This window comes from Aptenodytes forsteri, unplaced genomic scaffold (assembly GCF_000699145.1).
Source record: "Aptenodytes forsteri isolate BGI_AS27 unplaced genomic scaffold, ASM69914v1 Scaffold10, whole genome shotgun sequence".
In the NCBI taxonomy this organism is placed as follows: domain Eukaryota; kingdom Metazoa; phylum Chordata; class Aves; order Sphenisciformes; family Spheniscidae; genus Aptenodytes; species Aptenodytes forsteri.
Window position 1 is genome coordinate 644,321 of NW_008794117.1, and position 23,258 is coordinate 667,578.

The following is a 23,258-nucleotide window of genomic DNA, read 5'->3' on the forward strand; positions in this document are numbered from 1 at the left end:
GTGTGATCATGTATGCTTCAGCCTCTCAGGAGGTGGCTAAGTATCTCTTGGAGCACGCATGTCAGAGCCAGTCCTGCTCGTGGAGCTTGTCGGGCTTCACAGTTTTGAAGCACAACATTGTGCATAGCAGTCATTCCCATCACCAGCTACTGAGGACAGACAGGACATTTCCCATATTACCATTATGAGAGTGATTAGAGCCACCTAATTATAGCTGTGCAATGACTAAAACCTCAGCTCACAGATGTCAAGTTAGCCAAGCTTTTAAGTCTTTCGTGTCCTGTGGCTTAGTTTATTCCTACTTTATAATTTTTCAGATCCATGTTATGATTTTATGTCCAATTAATTCTGTGGGAGGACAGCAGTTCTCAAATGAACACGGAGTAAATGCAATCAATAACAAATGGGTCGTTATGAGAGTTCAAGTTATTATTGCACTGTTAATATTTTCCAGTAGTTTGTGTTTAGTTATTTTTTTGTGATGTATGACATATTAAATACATAGCAAATGGTTTAAAGGTCCTGTTCTGTTTTCAAAGCCACTACTGTACCAGTTTCAAAAAAAGTAATAATGACCCAAAAGGGACCAAAGAAATTTATACTTCACTCAGCGCAGCAGACTTGCATATAGTGTAGCTGAGGTGTATTTGACCCAAGCATTTATAATTAACTCTTAAGTTGTCATATATAAAGAAAAGCTTTATTTACATTTCAGTGTTTTTGTTGCAGTGTAATTCCAAGAAACACCAATTAGCCATCAAATGCTGGCAACTTGCACTTATCACTGATTAGGGCTAGATATGAACTATAAACCTAGCACAATACCATAATGCAACAGCTCATTACCAGTCTAGCTTTCCTAGCTAATCTTTTCTACTAATTTTTATTTAGGGACCTTCTGGCTAGCTCATCTGAAAATTATACGCTAATGATCTGAGCAGAATTGAGAGCTTTAAACGGTAACGCGGGAGAAAAAATAATTCTGTTTGATCTCTTTATGTTATGATAGATGCCATTTAATCAATTAACACAGCAGAACATACCATTCCATTTCAGACCTCGCAAATATAAAAGAAAACAGAAAAGGGTGAGAGCTTCACACATCTCTAGACCTTCTCCACCATGTAAGAGCGCATCATGTATAGTATCAGGGAATGTTTAGGAGCGCAGTCACTGAGACAGCAGTCAAGATGGTATTTCCTGTGGGTCTCCTACAAGTCTACCCTAGGGGATTGCCAAGGATATGACTGCTGCTAGTAGAAGGGACATGTCAGAGACAGGGTCACAGCGCTGTGCACTGTGTCCTGTGGAGATGTTAGGCAGCAGGGTAGCCCAACAGGCATCCTGGGGTGCCTGCTGCCAGTTAAGCCTCCAGAAGGTTTAACATGGGGTGCTGGGCCCCTGGAATGGCCCAGAATCAGAAATGTGGCTTCCAGTTATGTCTGCCTCCTTCTCCCCCACCTGCTTGAAATTATGAAAGTATTTGAGAAACTGCAGCCAGAATTCAGATTCTGAATAAACATGGACTAAAGATACTGCAGCAGTGACAATAAGTGCTTCACAGTCATTGCCAGAACTACATAATAAATAAAAATTACTTCTGAAATATATTGGAGATAAAGAAGGAAAAGGACAGGATGTTTCATAATGTTACCACTTGTTAATGAATGCAAAGGATTAAAGATGGTAAGATGTAGGTAAGAACAGGTAGGAAAATGTATCTGATCCACATTCTGTAAAGCTTGTGTAAATTAAGGGCATCATGGAATATAAAAGTTCTATATTTAATAATTAATATAAACAGATTGAGAGCAATGACAGACATATTTGAGAAGCAGCACAAGATCACATTTAGGGGCTATGTAATTTCCTGCAATCTAACTGTGCTGGAGTTTCTTTTCTGAAGACTACGAGATTCACCCAGCAATACCAATATTGTGCCCTGTGTTTACTGGTTCCTACTCTGAATGAGTCAAAAACAGAGGTGATCAATATGAACATTAATGCCTCAAAAAACAAATTATGTCTCCAAGTCAACCACTCAAACACATCCATTGCTGGTCTATACCTGTGCAATTCAAAACTTGGATAATGGCAGAGGACAGTACGCTGAGCAAGTTCTCAACACTCATCTAGCCCTGACCTTAAGACAATAAGTGCATAGCCTTTCATCTGCCAGAAGCTGGACCTTTTTCCTAAATATGGTGGTAGAGAATTTTTCTTCCTACTATGGGCAAAATGAGCAAGAATCCCTCAGGACTCCCCTTCTTTGAAGCTGCACAGCAAGAGCAGTGAAAACTTGCCGCTCTCTGCCCATCTTTCTAGATCTCCCAAAATAATGTTCTCTACTTAAATATGCAAAGGTTTGCAGATTTAACTGCCAGAAATGTTTCAATATGAATATAATCAGACCACGGGGCTGGGAGATGTTCATTTACTATGAGAAACATAGTAACAGTTATTAGCGTGAAGCTGAGATTCCTTAGAAGAATCAGGTATCACTCCACAGAGAAGCACCATTGATGGATGGGACCTGGCCAATGGAATTAAAAATGTATTTTTAAGGGTTATGCTATCATTTGCATGGGTGTGATATAATAGCGTTATCAGAGAAAATTCAAAATCTTACATATTAAACAATGTAAATTCTTCTCTAATCAAATGAGCCAATTTGTAAAGAAAACCTTATTGTGCTATCTGTTTCCAATAGCCAGTTTATTGTCAAATATACCTACTGACTTGCTTGTAATTCTCTGTGTTCACTGTCTTACCTCTCTGTGAAAAAAGATGTTTCGTAGAAAAGTTTAAGCAAAACTATGAATTTTCTTGGGAGGATGAAAAAATCCATTTCAATTTTCAGAGTACACCTAACAGATGTGTTTGTGATACCAGTAGAGACCAGAAGAGTTCTGCTACAGTGCTGCAGAAGCACAATGTCCCTGCCTGGACAAGCCCTGACCCTGCTGGGAAGACAGGTGACAGCCCCTGGGAGCATGAACAGTAGAGAGACCCAAAGCATCACATTCAGATTCACAGCAGCCAGAGCCTTCCCCCAAACAATACCCTCACCGCCATGGGGCTCGTTGTGCTGGGATGAGCATGAGGGGAGCTGACACGGCATCTGCAAATGGACACAAAGGACTTTGCCAGTTGTGTAACCTTCTTGAAGTTTATGTCTGACACACACATAAATGATTCCAGATGAAGCAGCTCACAGAGGACTGCAATCAAGAGTAGCTCAAAATCAACAAAAGCCACTGATTATAATGCCATTACACATTAGCACATAGCCATCCAAAATGGCAGTAGTCACCTAACAAGAGAAAAGAAACTCTGTTACCAGCTTAACAGGCTTATTTTATATTCTGCATGATGCAAAGATCCTAAAGGTTACCAAAGCACACCCTCACTTTTTCTGTAAAACACACTCCACAGTAAGCAGCCTCAACCCTTGGCTGAAAAAAAACATAGGACCATTTCACAAATCTCACTGGAGCACAACGTGGTAGGGTGCCAACTGGTTCTCTTCCACAGACATGTATTTTCAGAGTAAAATCTTATTCAGCTTTGGTCCTCCATCAGCCCCTCTTTCACATCAGTGTAAACTATTGCAACTACAGCAGTTACCCTCAGTTCCCTTTGACATGAGAACTATCCTCCATCACTCCCACAATGTCTGCACATGAGAGAGACGAGCAGGATTCAGGAGGTGCATGTCGGCAAGCATGGTCTAAGTACACAGAGCTCCTAGAATGCGCTCTCTCCCTCTCTGAATAAGTGCAGTTATTTCTCTAACACCATACCTTTGGAAACATTTTTTTTTTTGTTATGCAGTATATGCCAACTGTGTAGCAGATCTGGATACTGCATCTAATTCCTGTCCTCTTGCACAGGCGTGTAACTTCAAAGCACATCACATGGAGCCTGTGAAAACTGTTGTTTGCAAGAGAGAGGAAACGCAGTCTAGGAGCACAAAAGATTCTGCTACTCTGTTTATAGCTGGAGGCAGACATGAAAATTGTGTTCAATCCTTAAAAGACTGCTCCAAGGAGATTCAGGTCCCACTTGCACAGAGATGATGAGGTGCTTTTAACAGCTCACCTTGTCAGTGGCTCCCCTCGTTTGTTCTCCGGCTGCCTCTGAGTCGAGCGGCGCAGGCGCCTAGTGCGGTCTGAGCTGCCCGAAGGGACTGGCACACGCAACACGGGAGCTATGTGAGAGCCCTGCCCTCTGGAGCTCCTGCTGAAGGCAGGCAGGACACCCGGGAAAGCTGCAGGCTGTGCAAGCTGCTTACAGTGAGGGCAGCGGGATAGAGACTTCAATCAGTGAGAGCACCCACTCCTGCAAAGAGTGCAATACATTGTGCATCCTTTTCCGAGCCCCAAAATCCCTTCAAGTCTATGACAGTTCCCAACTTTCTCCTTTTGTTCTGTTTACAGAGACTGAAGACTGTATCTCCATAGTTCCCAGGTTTGTAACAGCACCCAAAACAGCTGCTGCCATCATTCTGCTACCCAGCTCTCTGCTCTTCAGAACCAGCCATACCAAACGGAGCCAGAAGGGCTGCTATTTCTGACAGTATGGACGTACATTTTGTCATTGATTCTCAAAATGAGTGAAGCTTTATTTCTGCCCAAGAGCACAAACTAAGGAATAGGGAGAGAAACTCCCCCCACCTCTCAAACATAACCCATTGGAAAATAATTTTAAATATGGCAGGTAGAACAGTTTTGCTGATGGGGTAGATGAGACAAAATACAGCTAAAACAGTTAAACCTGTTGTTTGAAATTAATTTTACTGAGGCTTGTCACATATTGCTAGAAAGCTTGTCACCTGACGGCATTTAAAAACAAACAAAATTTTAAAAATTGAAATAATCTAACAAGTTTGTTCTGCAGCAGGAGAGCACGCTAATTTTAATATTTCAGAATATAGTTCTAACCAGCCTGCTTAACTCTAAAAAGTCAATGCATATTTTAAAAAATTCACTTCACATCTGTTCATTGTGTACAGGCCTGGAGGCAACCACCAGCCAGAAAACTTTGATCATCCAGCAGAAGCTAGCTGGTATCTGAAGAGCACAAGAGGATTGTCTTCATTGCTTTCCTCTCAAACATGTTATGAAAATAAGAACTTCAATAAAAAGTTTGCATGGAAAAAAACATCTTGCATTTGCAATGCCATTCAAGTGCCCTTGAAGCAATAAGACAAACTGGTTGAAATATTCTCCATTTACAACCACGCAATTCTCTTCAAAGCTTCTAAGGCCTGTCACGCCATTGAGGGGGTAGTGTTAAATAGAGTCCAGGAAAAGAAAGAGTATGAAGAAAAATTGTTCAACTATTTGCCCAGAAAATGTAAGCCAGGTTTTTGTTTATTTTTAAGTTAAGGTCACAAATACTATTTATATACATTGAAGATGAAAATCAGTATGTCCTGCTTGTGCTACTTCAGTAGTCACAAATCCCTATTTATGTGGCAAGTTCCTGTATAACCTTCTTGAGCTCTAAATTCACGGTCACAGACGCATTTGCAACCAGTTGATAGATGATTGTACATTTCCAGTTTTCACATTCACCACTTCCATCAATCACGTCCCTTGCAATCCCACACAAACTCATCACTAGGTAACACTTAACCACATACTGCCTCTTTCAACAAACAAGCTGTTAATCATCAAATACTGAACATGAACTATGGTATACAATATCCCTTAGCAAGGATTTGAGGATTATCTCATCTAATTAGATGTAAGCATGTTTTCTAATCTGTGGGCTTAAGCCAAAGCCCAATAAAAAGATTTCCATTGACTTACACTGAGTTTTGGATCAAGCACTGGGAGAACTTGATTTTGCAATTCAAAGAGAAAGAGACTTTAAAAAAAAAGGTGTAACTAAATGATGAAGGAAGAAAAGTGGTTAACTGAGTTAAATCATCTGGCACAGAAATGGACTGGACATCCCATATCCCTGCTAGGGTAGAGTCTTGAGAAAGATACCACTGAGACTTTCTGGATTTCTTTGATGCCATGCAAGTGTAACAATCCAGCCACCTGCTAGTTTTCAGACTCCTAAAAGCAGAGGAGATTCTAGTAGACACACTAGAACATGTTTTATTGTTTATTTGTATAACTGCCTGCCATGTGCAAACACTTTCCAAACAAGGATGAAGATAAATTATCAAAATGGAAGTACAGCTATTCAAAATTGTTAAAGATTTGGCCCCAGAACTCTGCACTGAAATTGCGTAAGCCTAGCCCTTAACCAGTCTGGAACTGTTTATTATATAACTGTTAATTAATATTTGTTAGTTACATGTTTATTTTTCTTTTAAATCATTCTACCAATGAAGGGTTCACTTCAGCTCTTGGGAAGTTATTCCATTGACTAACAGGAATCACTGTTAGCATGCTTTCAAGTTTATATTTCTCTGTCTCATTACTTAAGGGTAAGAAATCATTCTGCCACTTCGGCTCACCAGAAACAATTCTTTCCTCCTGTGTGTATTCACATCCTTGAAATACCACAGAGTAGTTGTCATCTCCCCTCTCAGAGGTCTCCTTTTCCCTGCAAGCTATGAAGCTTCATTTCTGTCATGGTGTTCTTCCAGGTGAGTAACCCATTCATCTCAGACCATTCATAATTCTTGCTTCTCTTTTAAATTCTCTGCAGTCTGTAACCTCTTCTTAGCGATGAGATGCCCAACTCCAAACAAGGGGCTACATACTGGCACTACACAAAGAAAAGCTGTTTTCTTTGGTCATCTGCAGTGGGATGTCTCTGCTCTCTTGCCCTGAGTCACACTGGATTTGTGCAAGGAAAGAAGGATCAGTAGGGAAACGAAAGTTAATTTCACAAATCATATCCATGTGCAACTATTCAAGAAACTGGAGATAACCAAAAACATGAAGTAGGGTTAATAAATATTACTGCATGCTTTTTGATAATTTGCTGTATTGCACAAGCACTAGTTATTCCAAGAATATGACTATTTCAAAATTGTTTAATTATACATGAAATGAATTATCACCACATTTCCATGTGTGAGAAAATGTATTAATGTTCAATTGAGCCTGACCCAGTGGTGGAACAGGTGAGAATAAACTGCTGGATACCCTAACTGAAAGTTCAAAATGGCATTTTAATGAATTAAGCACAGATTCATTTGTATATGAAATCACCACAACAGCCTATTTGGGTCCCACTCAAGTTATATTTCAGCAATATTTGCACGCTACTGGATTGCTTGTTCATTACCAGTCACGTCTGTGCTGGCCCGGGACCAAAGTAGTGTCCGTCCATGATGCAGCTATCTGCTGCTGATAGGAATGGCTATTTAAATGCAATTAGTAATCGCTATTAAATCTGACTATAAACCACAAGCACTTCCCTTCTCATTTCATTTTGCAGTCCATCATTATTTGCTTGTTACAGTATCTGTAAGGCGGTAATTTGTCGAGTGGTTCAAAGAGCATTGAAAGAGCTAGCTCATGAGGCCTGATTCTTCCCACTTGAACACTTGTGTAGAATGGAGCCATTGAGCCCAACTGAGGGCTGTTGTAAAACTGGTGTAACAGGGGATCAGGCTCAGTGAATCCAACACATTCGCTTACATCCACTACACATGCACGCAGACACCTCTGCTCCAATAATTATCACATTGCCAGTCTGGCAGGACTGAGTTGAAAACCCAAAGCTAGGGAATGCCGGCTCCACTGAAGCTTTCCTTGAGGACTTTGTCTACTCTCTCTCATTAAGTTGATGAAGAAACACAGTACTGTAAGACGTGTGCAGATAAAGCTCAAATCTGCGCTATCAGCTGTACAAACTGTCCTACAATAAAGTGCATTGTTGATGAACACTACAACAATGATTGCTGGAGCATGCAAAATCCGTTATCCTCATGCTCTTGAGCTGCAGATTAATTTAATAAAATGTATGAAGTTTTCCTACATTCACAGACTGTGCATGCCTGATTCCATCTATTTTATGTTCCCTGGAATAAAGAAAAAATTGTCAGAAATTCAACCTAGTAAAACTGTTAGCTACAGAAAAACCCCAAAGGTGAAAGTAATTGCCAGATGCTCCAAGTCCTCATTATATCTGTGCTGACAGTGTTTCAGTGCTCACCTCTTGCTGGCAACTGCATTGCTCTTCCATGTTGCCAAAGCACTCTGGCTAGTGTCGAAGAGCATGCACCTAAGGCCAGGTCCTCAGCTGGTATAATATGCATTGCTCCCGTGGCTTCACTGTCTGTTAGCCAAGGCTCTGGTCCATATGACCTGACTGCCAACATCATGGAAAAATTCTTTTGTTCCTGAGCAGCTCATGTTTTTGATAGCTAATTAGGAACTACTTCACATTCAATAAAACCTCTGTTGACCGCTCTCCTACAATTGGATCATTCAGGGGTATTTCTTACGCTTATTCCTCTTTTTGAATGGGCTCATTTCTTTTTATCTTTTGCTTCCCAGTTCTTCTCTGTGGATTGTTGTCTCCTCTACACGTAACCTCAGTGTCTCTCCGAGCTCTCCCATTCATTTTTGGGCCATTTCCCAGTCCTGTGGTTCTGTTTCAGCTGTCACTCATGTCCTCATTTTCATTCTTTATTTCCCCTTCATCTGCTCTCACATTTCCACAAGTAAAACAGCAAAACAGTTCTTCATCCACTTCTAATATATTAAATACTAAATTAACAAAGAAAGATTGAAGATTCCAAAGGTAGCACTAGATTTTTTCTGAGGCATTCTGTGGGCTTTGTACCATGGTCTCACTGAGGAGAAGCAAAAGCAAGCTACAGAAGACTAGTAGATGCAGCAGTGGAAAGCAAAAGTGACTGAAATCTCTCAATTAAAAAAAAAAAAAATTTTAGGTTTAAGCACTGATGAAGTAACCGATAAACAGATTGCTCATTGGGCATATAGTTCAATTTTGGCATTAAATTCTTAGGCCTAGTAAACAGACGTGATTGTGTGAATCCCACAAAACTAAGACTTAGTATGAGCTCGTAAATAAGGATAAAATCTCCAGTACTAATACTAGTTATTGTACAAGAATCGTATTGTGAACTGGTTTTTAGCTTTCCTTATCTCTTCCTGAAAAGTTTTCACTGACATTTCTTCTGAGAAAAATAATCTAACTCATGCTATCAACACAAAGGCAAGATGTATAAACAAAAGATACCTGGGATCCCAGTTCTCTTCATACACAGTTTTTTTACACAGATGAAAAAAATGCATAGATACACCCATTTAACCAAGAAAAGAATCTGAATTACTGGATCCATCCAAACCTCATTTGCATTTTTACTCCAAAAATTAACTAACAATTTACAGAAAATATCTGATATACAACATATTCTTTAGGCTCATCTTTTATACCACAATACTATAATCCAACACTTTCCCTTTTCTCCTCTTCATTTAAAAGCAATAATAGTCTACCCTTGACCAAAAAAGCCCAGATTTTGCATCCCATTAGGACCATCGATGTGAGTCTTTAACTCTAAAAAGTGAAAAAATAAAGTAACAGAGTCCTAGCAACCGTTAAAATGTACGTAGTGCTTTTTGCCAAGTCTGAATGCCCTTTACAAAGTCCTACTTGGTTTTTTTGTAGCTCAGTTTTATAAATGGGAATAAATAAATAGATACAGAAATAAATTATTTTCCAAAGGTCATGCAGAAAGAAAGAATGGATTAGCCCATGGTTTAAGCACCAGATTAGATCTTAAAACATGGTGGCTCTGCCACTAAGCCTCTTGTTCACCCTTGCACCAGTCACTTAATATCATTTTATTTTCTACAGATAGGATAAAAAAACCAATTACCAGCATGTAAGATCTATGAGAAACTGCAACCATACGACAAAGAAGCAGAAGTGCCAAGAATAAAAGTCATGCTTTTGACTCACGCCCATCTATTTTACGGACAAGACTCCCTCCTTGGATAAGCATAAGCATGTAGTTCAAAATACAGGATGCCTTCAGAAACACTAGCACATTGGGATAGCACATTAAGAGAGAAGCCTATTAAATAAAACAAGCAACAATTTCTGAAAGAGAAATTCATACAGCCTTGCACTTTTCTAAACAGTTTTCTTACATTCTCATAGTCATTAAAATGTATAAAAATGATTATTTCCAAAACAGCATTACCATGAATTATCACCACCCCTGTTGCCTAGCAACTGGAGTAATTTTTGAATAGTGAGCTATATAAACCAGTATCTGGAGTTTGTGCAAATGGGTATTCATTTGAGGGTTTAAAACACATTCGTCTTGGAAATCAGAGGCAGATAATGCATCACGAATGTAAAGCTGAAATGCTCTTAAAAAATAAAATGGCACTAACAATTACTGCAGCTTAGCAAAACCCCCCTTCTGTAGCAGATCTGAGCTCTGTCAAACTTGGTCAGGGCAGGAGCTGACTCCCTTGCTCTTCCTTGGGCTTGCAAGTGCCCCTTTCCAATTTTTATGAAGATATTTGACATTCCGTGCCCTTTCCAATTTTTATGAAGATACTTGACATTCCTGTGCAGAAAATAATTCTTGCCCAGTCTTTTGAGGAATTTGCTCTTAACTCAAGAGCAAAAGAAACTGGTCACATTAAATGGCAATGTATTTAAGTCAAATTAAAAATTCTATTTTTATGTAACGTACTGAGCTGGAAGAACTCATTGGTTCATACCATGATAGAATGATGTGCTTAGTAAGGTTCAAAATAGGTCTGGACATTAATAGTGACAAAGAGATAACTCACTGAGATATTAGAGAGAGATTATAAGTACATATATGAAAGACACAAACTCCCAGAAATCACGGCCTGGTCACTCATTAGCTGCTTCTTGTTGTCCATTATAGGGACTCTTGCCCATTCTCAGACCCATGTGGAATTTAACTTGAATGCAGGACAAGATCCCAAACCATATCAACCTGTATTGTTTGATGTTAAGAATTTCTACATTACTTTCTTACAACTTTAGTAGACAAGTTCCTGCTAAAGCTCGTGTCAATCTGTGTTACTATTCCCAAAATGTGGGGGGGTGTGGGGGTGTTCCCAAGGGAGAAGGATTCCAACTTAATGGCTTCCAAGGCTTAGCCTTATGGGTAAGAAAAAAAAAGCAAAATGTGCTGAACACCAGCATGTGTTTTTCATAGAGACTGCAGGCAGAGAGGCAAATTCATCCCTAGCATAAACACACAGCCCACTGAAGGCAATGCAGTAGCATCTGTTTATACCAGCTATGAATCTGAACAAGCTTTTCCCTACAACTACTACCTGCGGAGATAAAGCTGGATACAGCACTGAAGGGAGTTTAAGAGCCTGCAGCCTCTCAGACTTTAGAGAACTAAATTTCTGCAGTAAGAGAAAACCTGATGTCTATGAAACTGTGAGTTTCCGGGCTCCCAGGAAGCTATGCAGTGCCTACTGACAGGCTGCCATGAAATACTTAATGGCTGTTTAAAAGCTCAGGTAAAGAAAAGATGCTCCATTTTGTCTGCTCCTCTACGGAAATTTGCCGAGACCACACACACAATGCACAGCACTGTCACATAAGAAAACACTTCCATTGTTTTCCTTTGGTCCCACTCAAAAAAGGCAGTTAACAAAATTTTAATTTTATCCTTAACAATGAAAGAGAACACCCCTAAAGAAAGGGAAATGATCTCAGCTAGATAGGCTAACTGTTGCTCTAAACAAGAGGTGCTACTGAACACATATCACATCAGTCTGTGGGATGCTCAGCCTCTTCTACAATGCAGCACACTCACACCCGCCTCCTTCCTCTCTTCTCCACCAAGGAGCAGCACACACCTGTACTGCCGGATCACTGAGCAAATAGTGTTTGCGCTCACCCAGCCACCAAGACTCTTATTTCCATTGCTCGTGAATAGATCACATCTGGGAAAAAATGCTTTCTGCACTCTTCTCAGCAAGAAGTGGACAAAATTTGCTCCCAAACATGCCAATATGTTTTTCAAATTACATTTTAAAAGTCCTCCTTAGAAACAGAGACATTGCCTCTGATTTACAGATGACAAACCACTTCTCTATACTTATACTCTATACTATCTGCTCTTATAGGAATGAATCCAAGAGGAGATGCTGGCCTGAAGAGAGCTTTCATCTTCTTTCAGCAGTACAGAAACATTGATGAGCAAGTGTGCTGGCACCTCTGGCTGTGTAAGCTCAGAAGTGCAACAGCTGGGAATCGCAGCAGAAAGAGATCGGTAGCGCAGCAAGTAGAAGACATGTTTGGTAATGCTTTTCTCCCAGTCAGGCATTGCCAGGAAAGACAGCTGTTGTATTTGGTAACTATTCCTTGTATGTTTATTATGATGTTCATTAACATCATTTTTTCTATTCCTACAGTTGGCCTTCCCTTCAATCCATAAAATCCAACAGGAAGGAAGACAGGTTTTTGGTAAGCATAGTTTGAGCTACACTTTGTGAAGTTCAGAGTTCAAGCTATTTTCACGCTATGACTAGGTGCATGATCCACAAAACATTTCATGAATGTTTATACGTACAAATTTGGTTGGCCCTTAACTGAATTCCAGTCTGACTGAGCTCCAGGAACGGGAATATTTCCAGAGATCATGTTTTAAGCCCTCACTGCCAAATAATTTTGGAAAATAAACGTTAAAAGAAAAATAAAATTATAACCAAACTCAATCCATCTTTATTTTCCAAAATGAAGACAAAACCAAAGAAGTAAAACTTGTCAATACCTTGCAATCTTGAATGAACATGAGAAAATAATCATGTTTGCAGCCTTTAAAATGATAAAAAGGGCAAAATGGATGGACTGAAATATGCTCTGTGAATGACTTGGTTCGTTTTTCATGTCATCCTGTTCTTCCTAACTCCAGATCTCATATACATGTCTTTCATGAATGGTGACATTCATTAGCAGTTCGATTACAAGATGCTAATGTAAGCCATTCCTGTGATGCTAGTTGCTACTCCCTAGGCTTTAGGCTAGAGAAAAGCAATACCGTCCACAAAATTGGAAATTTCTCAATAGGACTGTCTGGGTTGGGTAATGAATCCAAACTTGCTTTCAGACCTGCACACATGACAAATGGGGTGAGACAACGATGAAGAGAAATGAGTACAAAACATACTCACCAAACTAGGTGAGCAATTCCTCTAATTTTCTAGAAGCTACCTGCAGTAGCAAAGGCCACTTGTCTAGTGTGACTAGAAGGGCCTACTTCTTTTTTACAAGTGAAAGGCTGACACTGAGATTCAAATCACACAAAAATAAAATGCAAAGTAACCTTGGATCACAGAAAGGATCTCATGACAAACATGCATGCTCATTGTGACATATATTTTCAAGAAACTAAATTCCACCCAATGGACAGCAAAATAATTTTCTCTATAGTGCTCCATTATGGCAACAACTTTTGTCTCTGTGGAGAAAATCTCAAACTGGCTCCCAGATGTTTTGAAACATTAAAGAAATCTTTGAACAGTCCTAGAAAACAAAATCGTAATGTGCTGAACTTCAAGCCTTAAGCAGTTTAAGACACCTGGGTCCTATTTCAGCAGGCTTCTTCCTTTGAAACCTGAATGTCAAATACAGTGTAGCTACCAGATGTAAGGTTAGATCAGGTGTCACTGAACCCTAGGCAGGTTTTGCTGCACCTCAAGAGGGCTGCACTGACCCCAGCAGACTGTCTCCCTGCTTACCCCAAGTCTGCCTCAGGCCCAGACAAGCACACTGCTTGCAAGCATCCCCTCATTAGATGCAACACAGAATACCACTTACTTGTACGGGATGTGTTTGCTTCCATTGACAAGGGCGAGGATGACATTGCCCAGTGCTGACAATGAGAGACAGAGGCCAGAGCTTCCCTCCCGGTTTTTGCTGAGCACTTTCACACAGCTACCCAGGTCAATAAGATGCAAGCGGCTGCGACCTCCAGACACTGCCATAAACAAAGAAAGCAAACAGTTAGCGTGTGCTTCCAAAAGCAGCTTCCCAGGAAAGCAAAAGACTCGCCACAACTTGCAAAGAGGAAACAATCCAGAAACCTTTCCTAATTCACATTAGCAGCAAGAAACTGTAGGGGTCCTGTTAACTCACTCTCAGCCTTTATTGCTGTACATTGCTGTCCACTCCGGACTTGCTTAAAAATTGCTGAGGCTTTCAGTACTCACCCGCTTCTGCAGGTTTAACTCTGTGAGAGTCACCACTGTGCGGTTTTGTTGTTGGTTTGGTTTTTTTTTTAATATAGCTCTATTAGCCTGTACCTGAGTTGGTTCTGTTTCTGTCTCTGTCATTACGGGTCCTCTGTCCAGAAAATGACAGGCTGGGAATTGCTTCTTGGTGAGCAGTGATCCTGTGGTAGCTTCTCTTATCCTTCCCATCTTGAACACTGAATCTTCAGAAGAACCTGTGGCGTCTGTGGGACGTTCAACTTTGCTTTAAGTCTATATACTTTTACATTATCATTCGGGCTAAGAAAAGGTTTGCTATGCCATGGGTAATGGATTGTGGACAAGCTGCTCTGTTCTGAAAATAGTTTCTGTAAAACTAGCCGTGGATCCCTATGTTTTTTTTCTTGTTTACTCTGTATCAACACACTGCATGTAAAGTGAAAAGATGCTACCTTTTGAAACACCAAGATTAACAGACATTTGCTCTCTTAAAAAACCTATGGTTCCTTATGAACCCAGGATGGGGACTATGCAGACTCTACAAAAGTGCTTCTAATTCTCTATTATCTCAAGACAATTTCCTAGCTGGGTTTTTTTGCATCTGATCTTTGACCACTCCTCCCTATTCCCTATCTGTAGGAAGAGGCAGTTTTATTTCTAGGATCTTAACTTAAAAGTTAAGAGCACTATTTGAGGACACAAACGTAACTTAAACAGGAGTGGAAATACTTTCACATCTGAGTTTACCTCTATGCAAATAAATTCACAGCCATTTTGACAAGCACCTCAACTTATGCATCTGGTAAAAAGAAATATTAGCGGTGGGGGGAGACCAGTTCACAAGCAAAGATGGCAATGGGAGCAACTACATGATGGGGACCTTACAAAAGAAGTTTCCAGATACATTTCATTGCTTTGGAAATGTCTTGTCAACCCCAAGCATGTTTTCTCAATGACTCTGCATTCAGTAGCTGTGGTACCATGCCACGGTATACAGGCATGTAGGTGCCATAGGAGGTAGAAGGAAATAAGTTTATGTAGATACGTGAAGACGACACTCATAAAACTTCTACATATTGACAAAAAGGTGATACACGATCATATAATTTTGCAGATTTGCTCATAGAAAGAAAGGCTACTGTGAAAAATGTATATAAATATAGAAAACATACAGCTACTGAAGGTATATGTAACTATTAGCTGTAACTTAAAACACGTTAACCTACACTGAAAAAATAAGGAGAGAGATATTTAATTTTGCAAGCACTGCAAAACACAGGGCTCACTGCTCATTGCTACTACCTGGTGTCTTGCATGACCCAAAACTTGGTGTAAAAATATAAAGCCTTTCTGTAAAATGTCTTATATATAATTCTGTAATTCTGTTTCAGTTTCAGGTGATAGCTAATTAAAACAAACAACAATAAAACTACGAGTAGATTTTTATGATAAAAGAAGAAAGAAACATGAATAAAGAGAAAGAAGAAGAGAAGATAAGAAAATAAAAGCAAAGCAAAGCAGAGAGAAAAAAGAAGGAAGAAAGAAGAAAGAAGAGAGAAGACTTTTTCTGTGAATGGTTTATGCTATGGGATTTGAGAGTAATATTCCAAAAATGTAGCCAGCATCTCTGTCAACAATTGTTAAAATACAGTAACTTCTGCTTCTTTTAAGTCCTGTTAGTGCTCCAGCTACATCAGGTATTAGGCAACACAGGAGTCCCATGTATTAAATTATACTGCAATATAGGTTAAATCATGCCGAGTATTACAAAACAGAAGTGAAAATAAATGTTTGATTAAAACTAATGTTGGTGGCTAGACATTCAAAACGCTGTAACAGTCCCCAGATTATATGACAACCCATTACACATGTCCATGGAAGTTTCACCACTGTGCTCTCAGTGGTGGGAAGTGGTGGGATACTACTCATGGGAAGTATCCACATGCACTACGGGCTCCTGCACTCACTGCAGAAAACCAGGCTTCCCTGGGGAACCGTCCAGGCAGCTGCACCTTCACCTCCTCTGAACTGCTCATGGAGGACCTTTGCCTCCCCTCTAAGAGTCCTTAAAACTCTTAGACTTACAAGTCCCTGAGTCCTCTAGGACTGCTACCCTCAGAAGGCTGAAATTACCTTTTTTGAGTATCCCCTAATGATTTACTTAGAAAAACAAAGAAATGTGTTTAGTTGCTACTGAAAATGACTGCAGGTGACTTTACTGAATTATATATAATAAATATTTCTGTTGCTAAGATTACCAGACATTGGGGAAACAAAAGAAAATGAAAGAAATCGCTACCCTTCAAAATCTTAGTCATACTGTTTCCACACATATTCCTATTACACAGGCTGAGGAAATCCAGAATAAGAGAAATTTTTGGATCTTTCCTTCTTATTTAATTTACAAGTCAAAGTAAGACATTTTTAGGATGGCAGATCCACTTGCTTGATCTGAAAATGAAGTTATTTGTTAGGCAAGTTCTCCATTAATGTGCCTGGCAACTATAGAGAGAAGAAGAGAAGTGGAACATCCTAACACTTGTTTTTGTCTATGGCCACAGAGACTTTGCAGAGCTGACAGCTGAAAAATGACTGTGCCAGTTCTGCCACAATGCCATTTATTTCAATGGTGCTAAGCCTGCTTCATGACATTCCTGGTAATGAATCTAACAAGGAGGTAAGTACAGTACCAATGTGTTATTTTAACAGTCATTTTTTACCAAAATCATACATTAGCCAGCCCTTTAATCTCTTATCCTTTAGAACCTGGGTTTCTTTTTTTTCTTTCTTTTTCCTATCCTTTTTTAATCCTGTTACTGGAATCTATATATCTCTACTATCTTCATGTTGTTTTCTGAAAAGTCCTTCATTATAGCAGGAGACAGTGATAATCACTAGGCGCCCTTTCTGAGCAGCTGGAATTCCCCCCTCATTCAATTATCAGCAAGATCTGACCCTGCCTGGCTTGTGAGGCCACTCAGATATGGAAACTTGAAGACAGGAGGTGGTATGGTCACGAGACAAAGATATAACTACAGGCAGTGGGCAAAGTATGCCATATTGTAATCGAACAGGATCATGTCTTCTTTTTTTAAAATGAGTCATTACAGCCACAGGAAAATATTTTTTCCCCTTTTATTAATTCCATTTGAAAACAGTAGAAAAGGACTGTGTGTACATTTATTTGTGTTCAGTAAAAAGCATGGAGCATTAAATAATTGTAATAATAATTCCCTCAATATCAGCCATCTTTATTCCTATGAACCAGTCCATTTGAGCATTCAGTCTTACTTTCCACTGCAGGGTGGTTAATTAAGAAACCTTTAGTTAATTGAGATTTCTGCCTGCCAATTCCTCAAGGGTTATTACTTAAACACGTGCAAACTGCATTTCCATTTGGAGCAACTTTCTGGTTTTCTCTCTTGTATTATAAGTACAGTCAATGTAAATTTTCTGCATTCAAACATCAGACATTAATACTGCAGTGGTGTTCACCCACTACACATCATAGCTTGCAATCTATTCCTTATTACAAATAACCTATGCAGAGCCAGGAGCTGAAACATATGCTATTTCTGCAGAATTGCTTAAGTCCACAAATTTAAAGAAGCAGAGGTCACTGGTGTCTTTCAAACAAACATTTTTCCCTGATTATTTAAAAAAAGAATTTTAATGTGAAAGTTTTCTTTTTCGGTGGAGGTGCTTCTTATATTATACAAATCTTCTATCACTGGCATTTACTAAAAAAAACCCCTCTGTATATGTCCAGTTATAAACAATTTTGGAGACTTGAAGCAGAAGATAAATATAATAAAAAAATATAAATGGTGTGAGTCAAATGAAACTCTTGAAAATTATAGAAACATATAAGTAGACATGGAAACATCTTTTCCTCATTTACAAGTGGGAGATGGAAGTAAAGACACAAGCCAGTGAAAGCATCTATAGCAAAGAGAGGGAGCAAGCCAATCTGAAAAGCCCAGAGCCTTTACAAAGAACCACGAGAGTCCTTTGTGCACAGGTAGTTGGGCCAGCAACTAAAATATCATGTATCTCCAAGAAAAGGTACAGTTTACGCATTGCCAACATCAGCTTACACACACACTGCCCTATTTAGGTGTCGAAGAGGATCAGCTAACGTAAGGGTGGCAAGGAATTCCTGTCGCCGTAATATTTTAATCCATGACTTTAACACTATCAGTAAAGATAATACTAAAAGCCAATTTAAAAAACACTTTTTTTTTAGATACAGAGGCCCACTTAGTGCTGAGGACTAACTGTTAGTATCTCCACAACGACAACTAAATTGACAAGTGATGGTAATAATCCCCAGTGGCCTTTAATGGCCTTTGGTGGGTCTTTACCAGGCAGGTGGACAGTCTGCTGGTATGAATGGCCCTACCCCATGCTGAATGGAGAACTCTGCTAATTTTCACCACTAAAGAGTATTGTTTAAGGGCCTGTTTAAAACCAGTTTCCAGGCAGGCTTGGAGGAGACAGAAGGGAGCGAAGGGACAGCTTACTTCCGCCTTTGCCGCTCTTCTCCATGCGGTACTGGTAGATGTGCAGAGTGAAGAGCATGTGGGAGTTACGGTGATCCTCCTCGTCACAGTCCCGCTGGCTGCTGCGACGCGAGGTGATGGCGGCATCGAGGAAGAAGGCAGCCTTCTCTGCCGTAGGGGCGCGGAGCTCGCTCTGATTCTGAAGCTGTAGGATAACACAAGGAAGAAATTACCTAGGAACTCCCACACAAGTCAACACTACCAGACAACTTCCTGCAGTCAACACACACTGTGGATACTCTGGCTTCTGATGGGACCGAAAAGGAGGAGGTGCCCGATGGAATGAGACCCTCCTGACATTGGCAGTGGCAATACCATGCCCTCCAGGAGCCCCACGATTGAATCCAGGCTTTTGAGGGTTCTCACTTGGGGTATCTCTGGTGGCAGTTGTTACACATAAACCCCAGCAACTGGAAACCGTCCTATAGTCTGGACAGATGCACAAATTTGTTCCTTCACTTTCTCAGAATTTTAAGCTATTTATGCTCATTAATTATTCATTATTTTCATTATTTTTACAGCTTTTTTTTCCCTGCATTGCTGGCTCTGGCAACCACTGTGTCCTTCTGATGGTAAGAAGTGAAAAAAAAAAAAATGGTGGAAGACACGTCAATCCCAAATTCAACAGTTGGTGGAGACTGGCAGGGGCAGGACTACGTGTTACCCTTCAGAAAGCGTTAGAAGGGAGCAGTCCACAGATAAATCTGGGAGATAACAGGACTGCAGCTTGTGTTCAGCCCCATAGCATGTGGGGAGCAGCACAGAAGAGAAGCCTTTTTCTTGCCCCTTCATACCACATACTTACGCACCTGCTCACGAGCCAGAGCAATCCATTAAATGGAACAAGGCAGGTAATGTACATACATTCACATTTGCTGGACCTCAATCCCAGCCACCAGCCTGCTCTTATCTCTCCAAAGTGATAGCATAGGAGGGCAGATATTATTAACCCCCCCGTGACATTAGGAATGCATGCATGTTTCATGTCACCTAAGATTAGTTTGTCTGTGGAAGGGACGTGTGACTGCAATCTGATGGCATTAGTTTTGGCGGTACACAGAGCTGGCCCACAGCCCATAGGATAGACTTGCTTTGTCTGGCATAATAACAGTGAGGAATTCCCATTCTCAGGGTTTGTTCCCCTGCTATGTAATACAGCTAGAAGTTAAGTTCTCCTAGAGAAGACGGTTCTCTTGTCTTCTCTTCGTGACCATTAACCAGCCTGAGGAGGGATAAAGCTGAGGCTCTGCGTGGGATGGGGTGACACAGCTGAAGGCTAAGCTCTCTCTAGAAAGAGAGAGGGGGGCAGGAAGGAGTTAGCAAGGCAAGCAGAAGGCAGGCCAGTCTGTGGGCTGATCTCACTACTGTAAGCAACAAGAAAATGTGCATACTTGGAAAGGTCCAATGACAGAGAGTATGACATATGGTGATTATTCATTTGCTATACACGCTGATGATTTTGCATATCTGTATGGCTATAATATAATATTCTCCCTTCATCTGAGGATTTTGAGAATTCAGATGTAGGACACATTGACTCCAGAATGTCGCTATGTCTGTAAACACACATACATAGATGTCTCATGGAGCTACCTTTTCTCCACTGATCTAAAATAATTCATTTTGTATATGGCTGTTCTGTCTGTATCAACAGACAGGAAAATAAGCAACAATAATGGAATATTTATTATTATTGCTATTGTGCTTAAATAATTTAGTAAAGAATTGAGCTCTAAGGTAAGGCTAGTTGTTACACAGTTAGGTAACACATGTAACATACATATGCTAATTCAGATCTTAACTGGCCCATCTATCACCCCAATGGGAACTGCGAAGACTCAAGTCTCCCATCTTATATTCACCAGACTGTACCCATTACTGGATACCAGAGGGTGAGATCTCTTGTGATACTGTAAGTATTTCATAAAGCACTAAAGCCAGGAGTCAAGTGAGAATGAGAACCCTAATTGTTATTTAAAATCAAGATGGAACTTTGTAGTCCTTGGGTAGAATGGAAAAGAATGGAAAATATGATCTAAGTTCGTCCAAAAGGCTTAAACCACAAAGAGATAAAACACAAAATTTGTTACTTGCTGTTTAAAATCTCATGATTCATTACTTTTGTGAATGTGAATCACGATTTCTAGGTGCTTGGAGCTGGAAATAGGATACATGACCCTATAAGTCTGTTCCCTCCTCCCTCCATTCCCCATCCTTGGATAAGCAGTGCTCTGCAGGTTCTGGATGGTAGCAGCCTTTGCCTTTAAGGTTGAAAGAATGTATTCAAGCTGCATCATGCTGGTTTGCTCCCTCTTCATTTACTCATACAAAAATCAGATTCACTCCCTCACAGACAGCAAAATGAAAGAATAGGCCTTTTTTCACCTCAAACCTTGAGGGAAAAAAAAAAATAGGGCTGCTTAGACTTTCTAGCAGTTACCCAGGAAATACATGAGCCAGTTACTCATTCCTGCTAAACCTCCAAACCTGAGAAGAGTTAGAGTTATTCTTGGCTTGCCCAGCTCAGGAATTTATTTCTTGGCAGCAATTAATAAGTAGCGATTAATGCTTCCTACAACATCGCTAATGCAAGTGCTATAAATAATGTAGTTTATAAAGAGATAACCAGCCATATTAATGGCCTCCAGTTATTTGTGCAGTACTGTAAATATTTTAGCTTGTTGTTTTACAAAAGAGAGATCACACTTTCTTTTTTTTTTTTTTTAAGAATGAGGTGAATTTTTGTTTGCACTGAATGTTTTCACATTTTATTGCAAACACAAGCCCCTGCTCAACATTAGTTATACCAGAGGTACAAATATTTAGGCCAGGAGAGCAGATGGCCCTGCAGCTGCAGGTCATAAAGTTCTTGCATGTTTTAAAGTAAACATTTTCAAGTCTATAAACTTTATGCTGAGGGTAGTTCTTGAATTTGAACCATCTCAATAGCTCAAAAAAAGAAAAAGAAGTCACATTGCTTGTTTCAGTGTAAAATGAACCTTGGATTCACCTGCATGCCATAAATGGGGTCTTCACAAAGGTAGACACCTGGGGACTGGCCATCTTGCAGGCTGCCTGTAGCCACCTCTGACAAGAGGTCTCTCAGATTTTCTTCTTTCCCCCACACTTCCACTGCAGAAATTCGGACTGAGAAGCGGGCTCCTGTCTTCTCTTTGCGTTCATTAATCAACTTGAAGAGCCAGGAGATGGCACAAGGGATTATACCGAGGTTTTGCATGGAATCATCCTTCCCGATCATGGTGTATGACTTCCCTGTCAGGAAGAGGGGGATGGAGAAAAGGTAACAACATCACTCCCAGGACCTTCACAGCCTTCTGCCAAGAGAGATTATCCTGCATAGCCTCATGAAAATAACTTCTTCACTACAATGACAGTCAGCAAGGGAAAAAGATAGGCAGGTAGACAAATAGTACATGGAAACTGGAGAGCATTTAAAACCAGCAGACGAAATCTTGAGCTGCTTTCACAAATCATTACCTCATGCATTCCCCTGACATCCCCCATTCCCCAGGCAGGGTGCTGCAGGTCCCTACCACACAACACTGCAGCCTCTGATGTGGGTGAATAGTGGGGGGAATTGAGCAGAGCAGGAGTGCTATGGTCTCTAAAAATCCCTGCTTGAGATACTGTGAATGTGGTATTCTTTGAAAACCGTTTTACTTCAAAGCACTAAACTATGCTTCATATGCTGGGGTTGGGATTGACATAAACCTGGTGCTAGAATCATAAAGATGTAACTTCATACAGAAAAAAACCCAGGTACATGTGGTCATTTGGTGCATAAGTGGGTCCACAACAAGAAATATTTTATCTGGGTCAAAACCTTGCCCTGGTTTGCTATTATTTGACTCTGCAATTATAGCTCTGGCTTGTCTCTGCTGTAAAAGTTTGCTGATTGAGAACAGACACAAAGTACTACCTTATACTGCTCTAGGTGTCACTACATATAATGCTCTTAGACAAGTTTTCTAAAGCTCCTAAATTTATAAGCCAAATGATAAAGGTATACATCCTTTCAGGCAAGTACTTGTGGCTTCTTTACCTTGTTTCATTTCTTATGTTGAATCTATGTGGATAAAGATCAGCGAAGAAAATATTTCTATGCACGTACCTGTGCAAGGTCTGGGTGTGTCCACGGTTGGTGGAATGGTGGCGGGGGGGGGAAAGAAAGGTATACATCCTTTCAGGCAAGTACTTGTGGCTTCTTTACCTTGTTTCATTTCTTATGTTGAATCTATGTGGATAAAGATCAGCGAAGAAAATATTTCTATGCACGTACCTGTGCAAGGTCTGGGTGTGTCCACGGTTGGTGGAATGGTGGCGGTGCAGCTAATGAGGCAACTGCAGAGACTCAACTCGTGCTCCAGCAAAGCCCTAGCTAGGCCGCCTCTCTAAAGGACATGTAGCACTTGTGAGACACCATTATCTGGTGGCTTTCTTTTCCATCTCATTTGCCATCTCATGTTTGGCAGGTCACAGGGGGTTAAATATCCAAGTGCTCATCCTA

General features: G+C 40.3%; 1 protein-coding gene across 1 annotated transcript in view; it reads right to left on the bottom strand.

Moving 5' to 3' along the window:
* Positions 1-23,258, bottom strand: part of KIF26B (kinesin family member 26B) — a 215,068-nt gene that overhangs the window by 40,776 nt on the left and 151,034 nt on the right. Inside the window, exons 7-9 of the mRNA XM_009276296.2 lie at positions 21,741-22,003; positions 18,692-18,875; positions 13,777-13,936 (exon numbers count right to left, since the gene is read on the bottom strand). Of these exons, the coding sequence (XP_009274571.1) occupies positions 13,777-13,936; positions 18,692-18,875; positions 21,741-22,003 (607 nt within the window). The remainder of the gene's footprint in view (positions 1-13,776; positions 13,937-18,691; positions 18,876-21,740; positions 22,004-23,258) is intronic.